Genomic DNA, 16,000 nt, shown 5'->3' on the forward strand with positions numbered 1-16,000 from the left:
TAAATATCTATTCTAAATATATTATCGAGATCATAGAATATTTAACCATATCATATCAAATCTTTTGTCTAGAATGCAAAATTCAATATTTTAATTAACACGCTTAAGGAAAAAATTTTTAAGGAATTAATATTCATTTCAATCTCTCCTTTTTTGCCTTTCTAGACAAAACCAGCACAAACAATTTCAAACATAAATTTTTCCTGAGTTTAAAACACTTCTCTCCCTGAATTAGTAAGTCTCCCCCCCTGAAGTGTTGTCCCTCGTGTTGGCAACACGACGAATAACATGGACAATAACACGTAGGGATTCTATTATTCTTGTATTAGAAAATTAGGATAGAAGAGTTTAGTCTAGTTAGAGCATATTTGACAAATAAAGCACGCAACTAGATCAAAATAAATAAATAAATAAATAATCAAAAAATTAAAGCTAAGATGAGACAAGGAAAAAATATGGGATGACACCAATCAATACAAAATTGATCAGTATCAGATCCCTCTTGATCTTCAGTGTCCTCATCCTCATCGTCCTTAGTCCCAGATGGACCAGCCTCATCTTGTGCATTCTCTCTCCCTTTTTTGCCCAGAAATGCCAAATCTTGTACGATAGTAACCTAACAAGGTTCCATAAAGATCCAAGTCCTCCTCAGCTTGGGCAGTCTTTTTTTCATCATGAGCCATGAGAGCCTGAATGATAGTAAGAGAGAAATCCATAGTGGATTGTTGAGGCACAATTTCTTCAATGTTGTCTCCCGTGTTGGCAACACCGGGAACAACATCAGCACCAGTAAAAACAGCAGAGATTCAGACCAAGGAAGGTCAAGGTTTCTCTTCCCTCTTATTAAAGCAGCTACAACCTGCAGATCTTCAGTCAGTTCAGAGACACTTTCACCAAAATCTCGAAGCAAACCTTGAAATTCCAAAATTCCATAGATCAAATATGGAAAAGTCAGTTTGATGGATTTTAATCTTCCATCTGCAAACTGGAAAATAGTCTTGAATACGAGCTTGCTAAAATTGAAAGTGTTCTCAGTCCCTATAGCAAATGACACAAATGCTTGTGGTCGAGTCACCACAATGAAAAAAGAATCCAATTGCGTACAAATGTTTTGTGTAAGATAGATTAAAAGGATGTGAGCTGTGCAACAGAGAATTATCCAGGACACTTTTGAGCAAACCACCGGTGAGTACAACAACAACTTCATGAATATCAGGGTGGTTTCCTTCTTCAACATCCGATGTGTCATAAAGAGTATTGATTATGGCAGGGTTGAACAAAAAAAAATTTTACTCTAAAAAATTCAAGCACTGGTTTCCTACTGTAGGGCACCATTGCAGTAAAAATATAAAATAGCTTTCGAGCCTTTCAAAAAATTCAATCAAATTGAACATGCGATATTATTCTCATCAATCAGCCCCTATTCACATATAAGAGCCACACATCAACATATTCTCCAGATTAGAACTTGTAGGAAAAGACAGTAGTCAAATAAAACTCAGCAGCATCTGTGTTGTCTGTGATGTTGGCAACACTATTAGCAACACCAGCATCAACATCATCATCATTTTTTCAGAAGACTTGATTCCTCACTAGATTTAAGCATTAGATTCCTCTTTAAATGTGGAAGAATTATAAGATACATCGGGCCTGATTGCAGCAAATTATTCCGACATCTCTTTATCAAGCTCATCATCGGAAGGTTGATAAAAAACAACCACAGAAATATCAACTTTCCCTTGCTTTAGAATGTCCAGAACTTGAGTCAGGGAAGCTTCATTATCATCCTAAAAGACAATTTTCTCAGTAGCAATGAGAGGAACAAAAACATCCAATTCAATCATTGATCGATACTCAGCCAATAAGGCTTCATAGTATAAAACGTCTTTCTTCTCCTGAATTATTTTTTTCACTGCATGATCCATCGAATATTGTATATCGGCATGAGTGATCTGCATAAAATTAGTTGTGGTAGCAGTGTTGCGCGTAGTGTTGGAAACACAAGGCACAACATCAGATTCAGACCAAGTTAGATCTATTTTTCCTTTCAGAAAAATATGAACAAGCCTTCAATTCTTCACCAACCAGAGACAAAAGCTCATCAATGTCTCAGATAAAGCCATATGATTCCAAAATCCCAAAGATGAGGGATGGAAAAGGCAAATTTGTGAACTTTATAAACCTTCATCAACAAATTGGAATATGAACTTGAATACCAGTTTCACCAAACTTTAAAGAATGTCATTTTCCAATTGCAAACATTACCATATCTTGTACTTTGTTACCACAGTAGAGTTGGTTGAAGGAGTCTAGTTCTTCACAACACTCATTGATATCCAGCAGAACTCCTTTCTCTTCATCATCAAAAATGTGGTATAGAGCAGTGATAGCAACTGAATCAAACCTTTAGATTCGCTCTGTAGTGACCCTTACCGAGATCACCTACTAAACAGAACTTAGGCATGCAATTAACTTAATCAAACAATAAACCAGAATTAAGCTGCGGAAACAATAAATAATAGTACAATCTCAAGGAAAGAAATCTGCAAATATCCAAATAGTTATACAACCAAATCAAACGTTGTATCAATCCAATACAATAAAGATAAACCCTAGGCAAAGATCCAGCTGGCCAATCACTGCCTAGCCCCTCTTGGATCCACCCGCCTCATCCAATCGCAAACCTGCCCCATGGAATAGGGTGTCCAGAAACACAGTGTACGAGACGTGAGCATAAAACGCTCAGCATAAGAGTATGAGTATACATGCATGCAAGTGTACCTCCTACTGACTAGAGGCCAAGAATCAGATAACAAAGACAGACCGGGCCCTGGTATGTAGCACGCTGTGCCGTCGCTTCAGGAGTTGGCTCGCATACCGATAACCAGTGGATACTCCAGACCCAAATCGATGGAAGTCCATCCACTAACAATATAGGCTATAACCCTACTAACAGACTTCTCAAAAGAGATAGCTCAAGATGCAAATGTATGCAGCATATAATCATGTCATATAAATCATGCAGTCACATAATACATGCATACTCAGTCAGAATATCTCGAACAGTACTTTCGTACCTTAAATACTAGGCAAGCTCTACCAGCTCTAGATCCACGCCTATAATCCGCACTACACTGACAAATGATACTAATATCATTATAGTGCTCTAAAATCCTTAATTAAGTTATTGCATACTCCTAAATATTTTTAGGAAGAAAAAGCTATACCTGCGTCCGTCGTTAGCCCGTTGCTGTCACTTGCCTGAAAACTAGGCCACAGCTCCGCTACAACGCCTGGATCGCTATGTCACTTCCGGATTCCCAATGGGATGCCTAAAATGCCCTAGATCTAAGCTGGAATACCAAGGAATCGAGAGAAAAGAGGTGATTGGTGCGTCTGAAAGAGAATCTCGGCACCCCTATTTATAGACGGAGTTCGGGCCGTTCGAACCCACTTCGGAGCCTCCGAACACGTTCGGGCCGTCCGAACCTGCCTTCAAAGCGTCCGAAGTCCCATCAATACGTCAGTCATGATGTCATCTTGCTGACATAAGCAATGGCGTAATACTGGACTCTGATGGGGCCGTCCGAACTTGCCTTCGAAGCGTCCGAACACGTTCGAAGCCTCTGATCCTGGCTTCGGATCATCCGATCTCGTTCGGAGCCTCCTATTCTCCACTTTGGATCGTTCGAACTCAAGTTTAGCAAATGTGATTAGTTCCTTAATCTCTTTAATTGGTTACGGGCTACTAAATTCTCCCCCACTTAAGATATTTCGTCCTCGAAATCAAATCTTAAGTACTGAAAATGAGACAACATGCAGAAACGTCTTTTATTCAAAAAGAAAAATTTACAGAGTTCATAACTGAATACAACTCGAAAATGAAATCAAAATAACTCAGGATGTTCTGTATGCATCCTGCTTTCAAGCTCCCAAGTGGCTTCTTAAGTGCCTCGACGCTGCCACTGAACTAAAACCAGAGGAATGACTTTATTTCGCAAGACCTTATCCTTATGATCCAAGATACGAATAGGTCTCTCAACATAGGTCAAATCTGTATGCACCCGAACTTCAGACGGCTGCAGAACATGAGACTGATCTGCCACATACCGTCGCAACAAAGATATGTGGAACACGTCGTGAATACTGGACAGATACGGTGGCAAGGCTAGCCGATACGCTAAATCTCCAATGCTCTCCAAGATCTCAAACGGACCGATAAATCTGGGAGACAACTTGCCCTTGAGGCCAAATCTGAGAATCCTGCGGAAAGGTGAAACTCTCAAAAACACTTTCTCCCCAACATCGAACTGCAAAGGCCTACGCTTAGTATTAGCATAGCTGGCCTGACGATCCTGTGCAGTCTTAATCCATTTCTTGATCTGATCAGCAACATCTGCTGCCTACTGGACTAACTCTTGTCCCTCAGCCTGTCTCTCCCCCACTTCTTCCCATAAAAGTGGAGTACGACAACGTCGTCCGTACAACGTGTAGTGACCCGCACTGTGATTACCTACTAATCAGAACTTAAACATGCAATTAATTAATAAAATAATCTTAATCAGAGTAACTACGGAATTGAAATAAGTCAAATACCAGGTAAGAAAAACCTAGTGGTCAACCCTGATATCCAGCCTTGGTCACCACCTAACCTCCCTGTCTCCGGGAGAACTACCTGCAACTGCCCCATGGAATAGGACATCCAGCCAACAGAAAATAATCGGAAGTGAGCCTAACATGCTCAGTACGAGAGTATGATTATACGGTGTTATGTGTGCATGTATGCAAGTGAACTGGATACCAAGACTCTTTGGTCAAGAAACATGCTCAAAGACCGGGCCCAGGGTATATAGGACGCTGCGCCGTCGCATCAGGAGGTGGCTCATATACCCAGTGGATAATGGTGACCTGATACTAGTACATGTGTCCAACCATAAAGGTGACCTGACACAAGACTTACGTATCCAACCATCCACAAACTCGTAGGGTGAGCGCCCTACTACAGGATTCCTCTAAGGTAAAAGCTCAATATGCTCATGTATGCAACATACAGTCATGACATGCTGCATATAAAAACATATAATCCATGCAAACACATAATACATGCATACTCAATCTGGATATCTCGAATAATACTTCCGTACCTTTCTAAGGCAGATCCTAGAAGCTCCCATCTAGGTCCAAGCCTACCATGCAACACTACAACATAAATAACCATGCATTACCTAGCATGCCAAACATCACCTACTAGGCTCTAAAAGCCTTAAATAAACTATAGCCTACTCCCTATTTACTATAGGGAACCAAAGCCATACCTTCGCCCGTCGTCAGCCTGCTGATGACTCATGCCCTAGAGCCTGGGCATAGCCTATCTACGACCCCTAGATGCCTTTCCAGAGCTCTGCCGCCTGGCTACTACTGCGGACACTGTCCGCTGCAAAAAAATACTATTTCCTACTCCAACTCTTAAAGAAAGAGTCCCAAAGCCCTTAAAATAGAGCCATTACCGGGAGAGGAGAGGAATATTTGGCATTCAAAATGAGAGCCTCGGACCCATTTTTATAGGCCTGGGTTCGAACGGTCCGAACTGGGTTCGGAGGCTCCGAACTGGGCATGATTCCCACGTGTAGAGTGCATTTTTGACACCTCAATCTGGCGGGAGTTCGGACGGTCCGAACTGGGTTCGAAGGGTCCGAATTGCCACTTGTCTGAGCCACTTTTGACACATGGACTATGCTAAGTTTGGAGGGCCCGAACTCGGGTTTGGAGGGCCCGAAGTGGTTTGGAGGGCCCAAAGTGGTCTGTGTGCTCCGAACTATTTTGGTCCTTCCGAAGTCATTTTTGGACCCCCGGGACCTACCCCACCATTTTCGGACGTTCCGGATCTGATTTTCCACTTAGTTTTACCAAATAAGGACTCCTTAAACATGTTTTGATACTTTTAAAATTATATGTCATTTTCTAACATGTTTAAAATCACTTAATCTTGTAAAATGGAACCGGGCTACTACATTCTCCCCCTACTTAAAATATTTCATCCTTGAACAATCTTAAGTACTGAATGCAGTAAAATACTGAATAAAAATATTTTATTCAAACTGATTCATTTTACAAGTTACAACACAAAAATACGACAATTCGAAATAACTCTGGATAATCTGTATGCATATGACTCTCAAGTTCCCAAGTGGCCTCCTCAGTGCCTCAGCGCTGCCACTGAACTAGAACAAGAGGAATGGTTTTGTTGCATAACACCTTATCCTTATGACCTATGACACGCAAAGGTTTCTCTACATATGTCAAATCAGTATCCAACTGTACTTCAGACGGCTGTAAGATATGAGATTTATCTGCCACATACCGTCGTAACAGTGAAACATGGAACACATCATGGATACTTGACAAATACGGCGGTAACGCCAACCTGTAAGCCAGATCTCCAACACTCTCCAGAATCTTGAATGGACCAATGTACCTAGGATATAGCTTACCCTTGAGACCGAATCTCAAAATCCTGCAAAATGGTGAGACTTTCAGGAATACTTTCTCACCCATTTCAAACTGCAAAGGTCTGTGCTTGACATTCTCATAGTTAGCCTGCCGATCCTGCGCAACCTTAATTCTCTTCTTGATCTGCCCAACAATATCAACAGTCTGTTGGACTAACTCTGGTTCCTCTATCTGTCGCTCCCCCACTTCTTTCCAGAACAATGGAGTATCCCGTACTACGCCTCAAACGGAGCCATCCCAATACTACGATGGTAACTGTTGTTGTACGCGAACTCAATCAATGGCAACTGATCTTGCCATGCTGGACCAAAATCCATAGAACATGCTCGCAACATGTCTTCAAGAGTACGGATCGTGTACTCTGACTGTTCGTCAGTCTCTGGGTGATATGTTGTACTCAAGCTAAGAGTAGTACCCATAGCGCGCTGAAGACTCCCCCAAAACTGGAAGTAAACCTTGGATCTCGATCGCTGACTATGCTCACAGGCACTCCATGCAATCAAACAATCTCCTGAGAACTGAATATCTGAGTACTATACTCATCTTATCAGTCTACCAAAAAGTGAACAATTCCAATCGTTCTTTATGCAAAAAAATATATAACTCCCCCATCACGGGGTTATAACATCTTTATCTACCTCAGACAAATAGTTGCAAATAGTCATTGGGCACCAAACTTGCACCAATTTAACTAACCATTTCAAAACATACATGAACACCTAAGTGCTCAACTTTCACTATCTAAGTGAATTCTCATACTGACGAATCCATGCTGTAACTTAGCAGGCTCATGACATCTATCAATAGAATTGAGTATCCTTTCAAGATTATCAAATTGACACCAAATTATATTTTTAACGTAACTGTTGCAATGATCTCTAGACTGAGTAAATTTTCCATCCTCTTCTGAAGTACAAAAGAATTCCAGAATATTAATGGAAATATACTCCCATGTCTATCGTTGATCACAGTTCACATCTTCCAGTATAAGTCATCACAGTGCCCTGATAAAATTCTTCTTAGCTTCATAACCCATCAATAAAATTTCAATTCTTACAGGAAGAAGAGATGAAGGTGCGAATTGCAAATGAGCCTCGGCACCCCTATTTATAGATCAATATTTTTTGACCTTCTCACAATTGATCTATCGTCGAAGAATTTGATATCAACTATTGTAATAAATATTTTCTCATGGAAATGCAATGTCAAGTCCATCATTCAGTAAGAATGATATTAACACAGTACTCACTAAAAGGTATTTTAATTTTCTGTGAGACTATTTTGTGTTAGCTTACAAGTGATTTAATTATTAAATAGGTTCAACGTGATAACTTCTATTATGGATGTTGGGTTTTTGGGTTTTTTGAAAAATTTAAATATGACATTTATTTTTCCTTCAGCAAGTTATAAGATTTGAATTTGTATACATATATTTTCGAAATCTCATACTCATTCATTACTTTGGTTTGACTTTAAAAGTAATGTGCAATTTGTTCGATGCAATATATAATATGTTGATATAAATTTTCAAATAAATTTAACAATGAAAAAATGTGTCGTTGTATTCTATCTTGTATTCTATCTAGTAGTGAAATTTGATTCAGATAAGCTATTATTTTGTAAAATATCAATGCTAAATCAAATAGTACTATAAAAACAAAATATGTTGCACACATGAATATATATATATTCATGTATCACAAAAAATGTTGTGAAAGGTCTCACAGGTAAATTTTGTGAGACGAATGTCTTAATTGGGTCACCCATGATATTGTATCACTTTATATTGTAATTATGAATAGGTTTGACCCGTCTCACGAATAAAGATCATTGAGACCGTCTCACAAAAGACAAACTCTTTATGTATTATATATATTTTTTTCTTTATGTATTATATTATACACATGTAATATTCATGTATAAGCAACTGAAGTAAACTCGTGGCGTGTAACTATACAAGCACACAACTCGTGCACCTGATCTCACGGGTTAGTTTTGTGAGACATATATCCACAATGCAGAAATCCATGTGACCGTGAAATAAGGTTAATTTAAATGATTGAAATGCAAAGGAAAACTTTGAGTTTCGGTAAAACATAAGTTACTTCTTTAATATGCATATGTTAGGATTGTTACTTTCAACTTCATTTAATTTAAAGCTTTTTTAACGATACATGGTGTGTAAAAATTAAAATATTTTCAAATTATTTCAGCTATATTATTTTAGAGGTTTAATTTATTTGGGAATATGTGTATGAAATATATATGTCGTTAGTTTGCCACATCTCAACGATAACACTAATTACACATCTTATACTTAAACTCTTAGATTTATGCAAGTGAACAATAGGGTGAACTTTACTAACAATTCTTATAAAATTAATATATTATTTACACACGAAAGCATTCATTATATTTTTTCGTTTCACACGCAACATGTGTGCCACAATTATGCAGGACTCAATACAACACTAATTATGAGCTCTGTTGTTTTTTAGTCGGTTCCTCTTTCCTCTACCTTTCTGGATGCTAAACCTTGAGATGAAAATTTATTTGCAGATAGATTATGCATGTATTCCAGAGGATGTTCAGCAGCGATTCCAATCACGTGGGAATGTGAATAGAGTACCTAATCGGACTAACAAGTTTGGGCAACCGAAGGGTTATGCATATGTTGAGTTTCTTGAATCAGAAGATGTTGAACAAGCTATACTTCTTAGTGAATCGGAACTTCATGGTCGACAGTTGAAGGTCAAGACACGTCCTGCATATATCTGTTACGCATATTCAACACATGCCCTCATAAAGCAGTATTATTAAACATCAAATCATAAGTGCTGCCTTTCCTACATTGATATGCTGTCCATTTTTTCTCTTGAAGTATTTTGATATTGTTTCAGGTATCAGCCATGTAAGGCCCCGAAAATATTAAGTTATTAATTACGGAATTAGAGATTTAAATTCCGAATTTTGGAAAATATTCATTGAAGAAATTATGGAAATTAGAGATTTAATTTTTGAGTTGAAAATATTTAATTTGAGAATTTACGGATAGTGAAATTTAAATTCCGGTATTCTTAAATTAAAAGATTAAAATATTTGAATTAGATATTTATGGGATTTAAGATTTAAATTCCAATTTTCCGGAATGAAAGGATTTAATAAGAAGTCGAAAACTTGCGCAGGGACTAAATTGAACATTTACCAAGCTTAGGGGCTAAAGTGCAATTTTGGCTAGGCAAGTGGATGACACATGGCATTTATAGCTTGAATACGTGTAAATGCATGTATTATCTTTAGGATTCAGATTTCTTAAGCAAGACAACCGAGAGCTTCAGCTTCTTCATTGGATTTTCATCTTTAAAATTTAATATCTCAAGATCCGGCTGCCCGATTTCAAAACCGAGCATAGTTTTGGAATCCTCGCGACAAGAGCTTCGTTGTGATGTAAGTATCTCTTTGATTCAGTAGTTCTCGAAATTATGATCTGTTGATGTAGGGAAAAATCAAAATTTGAGTATGTGTTAGTGTTCTTGATGATATAAGCTTTAAGATATCGAAGCCGGAACGAAGAACGGACAACGTATGCAATTGTTATGATTTTCAAAATATGTTTCGAATGCTTGAACCTTTTGATATGCTGGTTTAAGTTGATATTCTTGTTGTATGTGATGTATTTGAAGTAAACTTGGTGGTTAGAATTGATAGATTTCAGTTTCGGGTACCGAATTTGTACCGTTACGCCGTCAGTTTACGTTTAATAAATTTCTGTAAATACATGCTGCTGGATTTCGAAATTATATTGAAGAAATGATATTTATATGAGTTATATATCAATGTTTAGATGTTGCATAAGTTGTAGAAATTGCCGGTTTCGAATCGGTGCGCCGTTGGTTTGAGTTTTGGTTGATCAATCAAGTCTTGTAGTTGTTTGAGCTTTGATAGGATTTGAATGAGATTGTGAGATGTTGTGAGCTAATAGAACACTTCATTTCAGCTTGAAGGTGAAGAACATATCAAATTCGAATCGAAGAATTCGGGTCGTCGAAAAAATAGATCAAGGGTTGAGTTCTAGCCTTGAGACTGCTACCATTCTAGCTAGTGAATTGATACAATATTTGTGTGATTGTAGCTTGAGGATTTGAAGCTATTTCAGAATCAAGATTGAAAAGAGAAAGGTATGATTCGACGAAGACCAAAGTAGGGAATGAGCATCGAGATGTGTTTGATCTCTCGATCCCTTAAATCACACAATAGTTTTTATTTTATGTGTTTATGTGTTTTTCTATTCTTTGTTGGAGTTATGAGCTTGTAGCTTACTTGTTAGGCTATATTATGAGGTGATTTTGTATTGTGTCATTTCGTTGTGTTTCTTGCGCCTAACCTTTCTCTTCGATTGTCCTGATATTGTTGATGAGTTTTAAACATCGATATCAAGTATCAGTGATGCGATTTTAGCATTGATACTTAGATTCCGGGTTTATAACATCAATGAGGATTTTTAACATTGATGGTGAGTGTTGCGTTCTAGCATCTAAACCGGTGTCGCCTTTGAGCCTTATTCCTTCCTAGCCATTTATTTTATTATGCATTTTATAACATGTTATTTATGATTTGAAATGCATGGTATGGCTACATGTGAGTAAGAATATGTTTTCGTCATTCATACTAAATCTTTAAACTTACCGGTTTTCCAGCTGTTGCTTTGTTTTTGTGTGTGCATTGCAACAGGTGTTTCAGGGCCAAATTATAGGAGGCCAAGAGCATTGGGAAGAGTTTAGAAGTGGTGCTCTGGGTTGTGTTGTAGCTTGTTGTTGGAAACTTACTTTTAAACCATGTTGAGTTTGGACGATATCCAAATTTTATATTGTATAGCTTTGCATAGTCTAGAGTTGTATAGATTATGTGTTGTTGGATCATGTTGGGAGTAAGTTTATCATATATGGTGGTGATTGAATCTTTTCATTTCAATGTTAGAACCATTGATATCGGATTTTTGGACAGAAAACTAGCAGCAAAACAATCTAAACCAGCTCAAGTAGATTCTGGAATTTTGGAGCAGACATGCCCGCTCGATCGGTTGAATTGCACCGATCGAGCGAGGCCAGGTTTGCTTCAACCCGAGAGTTGGGATTTGTTGCCCGCTCGATCGGTGAAGTTTAACCGATCGAGCGAGGCCCTCTTTTAAAATTTTTTTTTATGTTTATTGTTGCTGCTTATTTTAGTTACCTTACTTATTTATGGTATTTTAGTATACGAGCCCCGGGGTCCCACATTGTTAGGTATCAGAGCTTAAGTTGTCTTTAGTCGACATTAGAAGCTGAGTGGGGTAGATTGAGTCGCATGAGTTCATTATGCATGAGTTTAATGCATTGCTTGATTATGTGAATTCGATGCGAGCATGTTTCTACCTTTTGAGAAATTGTCTGACTATATTCTAGCATGTGTTTATCTTTTTGATGTTGAATGTGTTGGCATCAAATTACATGCTTATGTGTTGTAAATTATATACTTATGTGTTTATTGAGTATATTGCTATAATTGATACACATATAAATAGAAAATGATGTGTTAGGAAGACAAGGGTACAGTCATGAGTTGATGAGGAGCTGTGTGCAGTATGGAAAAAGAGATGATTCAAACTAGATTTTAACTTATATACTCATGAGTTTTATGAGTAGGGAATCAAGCAATACTCAGAAGACTGAAGAGTATGAGGTATGGAGCGCTCATCTCATTACCTTTCTTGGTGTTTGGGGAGCTAAGAAATGTGGAACCTAAGAATATGACTCGAATGTAAGGATGATGTTTTTTAGTATAACAGGTATGTTTCCTTGTCAAGCAAGCAATGGTATGCTCTTGTGCCTAAAGAGTAGCGATAAATTGAAATCATGATTATGTAACAGTTGTTGTATGTTGTGATTGCTTCCGATTAAGCATGATCCTTTGAGTGGCTGCATGAGATGTTGATGCAGGTGCTGAAGGAGATAGATACGAAAAAGCTATATCAGAATTGAATGCGTTTGGCTAGTGAGGATATGAGGTTTAAAGGACAGAGATGAAATCTATTCTCGAGGAGAATTAGTTATCATTCCCTAAGACCTGCTGTGGCCGGAATTGAGTGAGGTAAGATCTGATATTGTGATGTCTATCGATGAATGCATTGATTTTATCAGATAACCTCGAGCAAAATAGAGAAAAATCCTCAATATGATGGATTTCAGACTAGTCCACGAAATTGATCAGAATAGATCAGAGACTGAAAAATGGCAGTAAGAATTCTTGAGTTTAGAATTATATGGTTTGATTTCGATTTCAGGAATGGGTTATAAGCTTTGTGCTAGTGTGGTAAACACTTAGAGATCAAAGCTAGAGTTGTATATAACCTTCTACTGGTAGATGAATCGATATAGCGGTAATGCTAAGTTGATTCATTGATCAAGTAGAACTGATTTAGTGATCCAAATGTACCCTATAAGAACATTGAGTTTATGATATCTTTTGGGTTGATGAGTATGCTAATGACATTACTATTTTGGAATTTCAGAATTCAGTTACAGTTGAGCCTTCCTTCGATTATTTTGTTGATATTTGAGTTTTATCGTAGTCATGTCTTCTGATTCACATGACATTGAATTTGATGATTCTTGCCATTTGATCTCGATTGTTTTTCGAGTATTAACTTGGGAAGTTATATTCTTGACATTTGAATTTTTAATTCTGGACCTTGATATTGAATTGGGTGAATTTTTATTGGATTCCATGGTGATCTACTTGTCTTTGTGCAATCATTGAACATCTTAGGACTCTGTTCTAATTGATACGCGTGTGTAGATATCTCATCATAAAGCCACGCTATCAACCATGATTTAGGGTATTGTATAATATTGAATTATTGATGAATTGGTCACCAATTATGTTTATTGTTGATTGGCTCGTATCTCTTATTTCTCGAGCTTGAATTGAATTATTCACCCCTAGTATTGAACTGCAAGTGAGTTGTTTTCACTCCGCAGTAGTTATTGCCCAGAATTTACTTTGTTTTGATGATCATGATTTGAGTAATTACCTTCGAGACTATCTGATGTTGAATTAGAGAATCATATAATTGGAAGTGATGGCTCGTAACTGATAGAGATTTCTAGTCAAAGAATACATTAGACCGGGTATTCCGCTTTGATGTCCTCTGTTGCCAAAGGTGAGAAGAAAATGGGTTGATGAGATTGTATTTCGACTATAGCCTATTGAACAGGAATACCTTAAAGAAGAAGTATCTTTTGCAGTGAATAGACGATTTGTTTAACCTGTGGTATGGTGCTTTTGTCTATTCAAAGATTGTTTGAGTTTGGATATCATCAAGTGAAAATCAGTGAGGCGACTGTGCCTAAGACCTGATTATGCTATTTGGAGTGATAAATACTTCAGAAATGTTCATGAGTTTAAAGAACATACTTTTTTTTGGATATTTATTGGTGAATTTATTGCGATATTTAGCGATGATATCCTGATTTAATTGATGAATGAGACGAAGTAGACATAGCAATTGTATGTCAAACTGTCCAAGTGTGAATTTTAACTGGATAGAGTTGTAATTCTTGACCTTATTATGTCAAACAACGGGATTGTGATGAATCCTAGCAAGGTTGAGACAGTGAATAACTAAGGTATTAGTAGAGACTGTAGGGTTCTCCTGTAGTGCAAGATTATTACCCAATGAACCCTGACAGATATGAAACAGACGAGTTGAGTAAATTTGCTGAAAGAGTATTATCCAGTAAAATGTAATACAACCATTGATGCTTAAGTATAATGGTGTGCGATTTGATCTTATATGCTAATTGTGTGGTTAAATGGATCAAGAGTTATTGTGCTTCTATCTTGGATTTTTCGATAGATTTGCAACCGAGTAGAGTATTTGCAATCCAAACCGAACCAGTATTATTTGTGAGGGTTAAAGAAGCGCAGAATTCCAATCAGATTATTCGGAACTCGATAGAGAAAGTCAGACTTAGACATGAGTTTGAGTATCAGTTGAGTATGGATGAAGTTTGGTGTGTGCAAATATAGGTATTATTGTACACAGTATTTCAGAAGTGAGACAATAAATTCTGAAAGAGGAACATTACAATAAATTTTGTATCTATCCAGGTCAGAGTATGAAAGAAAATATGATAGAATTTGTGTCCCGATAACTAAACTGTTAGTAATGAAAGCAAAAATAAAGCGACCAAGTGGTCTATTGTACAGTTTAGCGTGTTCAAAATAAGAATGGGATCAAAACCCGATGAAATGTGTCACGAAACTACCAAAATCCTAGAGAGGATATGATGCAATACAGTAGTTTATGACAGACTGAATAAATTTGATAGTGTATTCCTTATCAGATGCTATTTCAACATGAACATCTGATCACTTTGTATGACTGAAATGTTTTGAAAGGACATGTTGTGCCGATGTTTGCTATCTCTGATTGAGATCCTCGATTTGTTTCGTATTCTTGGCACATTCTGAAAGAAGCTTTGTGTACTCATTTTCTTGATAGTACAATGTGACATTCTCAGATTGATTGGCAATTAAGATAATTTATCTGGATTTGAGAGGATGTATAGACTAGCTCTACGTATATTTTCTCAGCATTGATGATGAGTTATAGCATCGATGACGAGTATTAATGATGAGTTATAGCATTCATATCGTGGTTTCGAGATATGAAATCTATGATGAGTTAGAGCATTGATGTGAGGATGCCGAGTTTTAGCATCTATTATGAGCTCAGCGAGAGAATTTGAGGTTCAAGATTACTCTTGTTTGGTAAGCTTATTTACCATTTATAGATTCCTACAGGAACGCTCATAAGCAAGCATGCTAGTGATTTTGTTGTAGCGTTCTGAGGTAGAAATTAAAGATCTTTCCGGTGGTGGAATGATTTGTCCTGATGCTTCAGCAGTAGGAGAAGTGGTAGCGCTAAGTCGCGTCATGCCCAAATTACCCAACTCAATTAGATATCCACGAAAAATGTAGTAATGTGAGTAAGGATCGTTCCCACGAGGAAAGGTAAAGTTAATGTGTTCTAAATAAACAAAAGGTGGTTTTGAGATTTGGGATTTAACTACTGAAAATTTAAGCAATTAAAAATTAATATTATCACTATCATGCAAGCATGTAAATTCAACTAGAGATATCAATAAGAGACGAGACTTGGTTTCGGTCGACTACACCCTTGATATTTATTCATTCAATCATCGATTCCATAAAAATAATTAATCCTATCAAATGTTCATCATTGAAAATCAAATTACTGTTTCACCTTAATCTTAGTTAATTAGACACCAGTGTTCTAGATAAACCCTTACCCCATAAATTAACCCAATACCAGCGATAAGATTTAAATCCACGGTAGCATTCAAACGAGTAAAACTGATGAAGCTAGACAACAAAAACACCAGAAGTTGTATTTAGCCTAGTCAATTGTTATTCCTATGATTTAACA

The 16,000-nt window shown here is 37.2% G+C and overlaps 1 protein-coding gene across 1 annotated transcript; it reads left to right on the forward strand.

The window, feature by feature from the left end:
- The first annotated feature begins 674 nt into the window (after positions 1 to 674).
- LOC140860743 (polyadenylate-binding protein 1-like) lies at positions 675 to 9,425 on the forward strand. The gene is made up of 3 exons (XM_073263749.1): positions 675 to 872; positions 9,070 to 9,261; positions 9,411 to 9,425. The coding sequence occupies exons 1-3, from the start codon at positions 675 to 677 to the stop codon at positions 9,423 to 9,425; spliced, it is 405 nt and encodes a 134-aa protein (XP_073119850.1).
- The last annotated feature ends 6,575 nt before the right edge of the window (positions 9,426 to 16,000 follow it).

The sequence above is a fragment of the Henckelia pumila genome, chromosome 4 (assembly GCF_033568475.1).
Source record: "Henckelia pumila isolate YLH828 chromosome 4, ASM3356847v2, whole genome shotgun sequence".
Lineage (NCBI taxonomy): Eukaryota > Viridiplantae > Streptophyta > Magnoliopsida > Lamiales > Gesneriaceae > Henckelia > Henckelia pumila.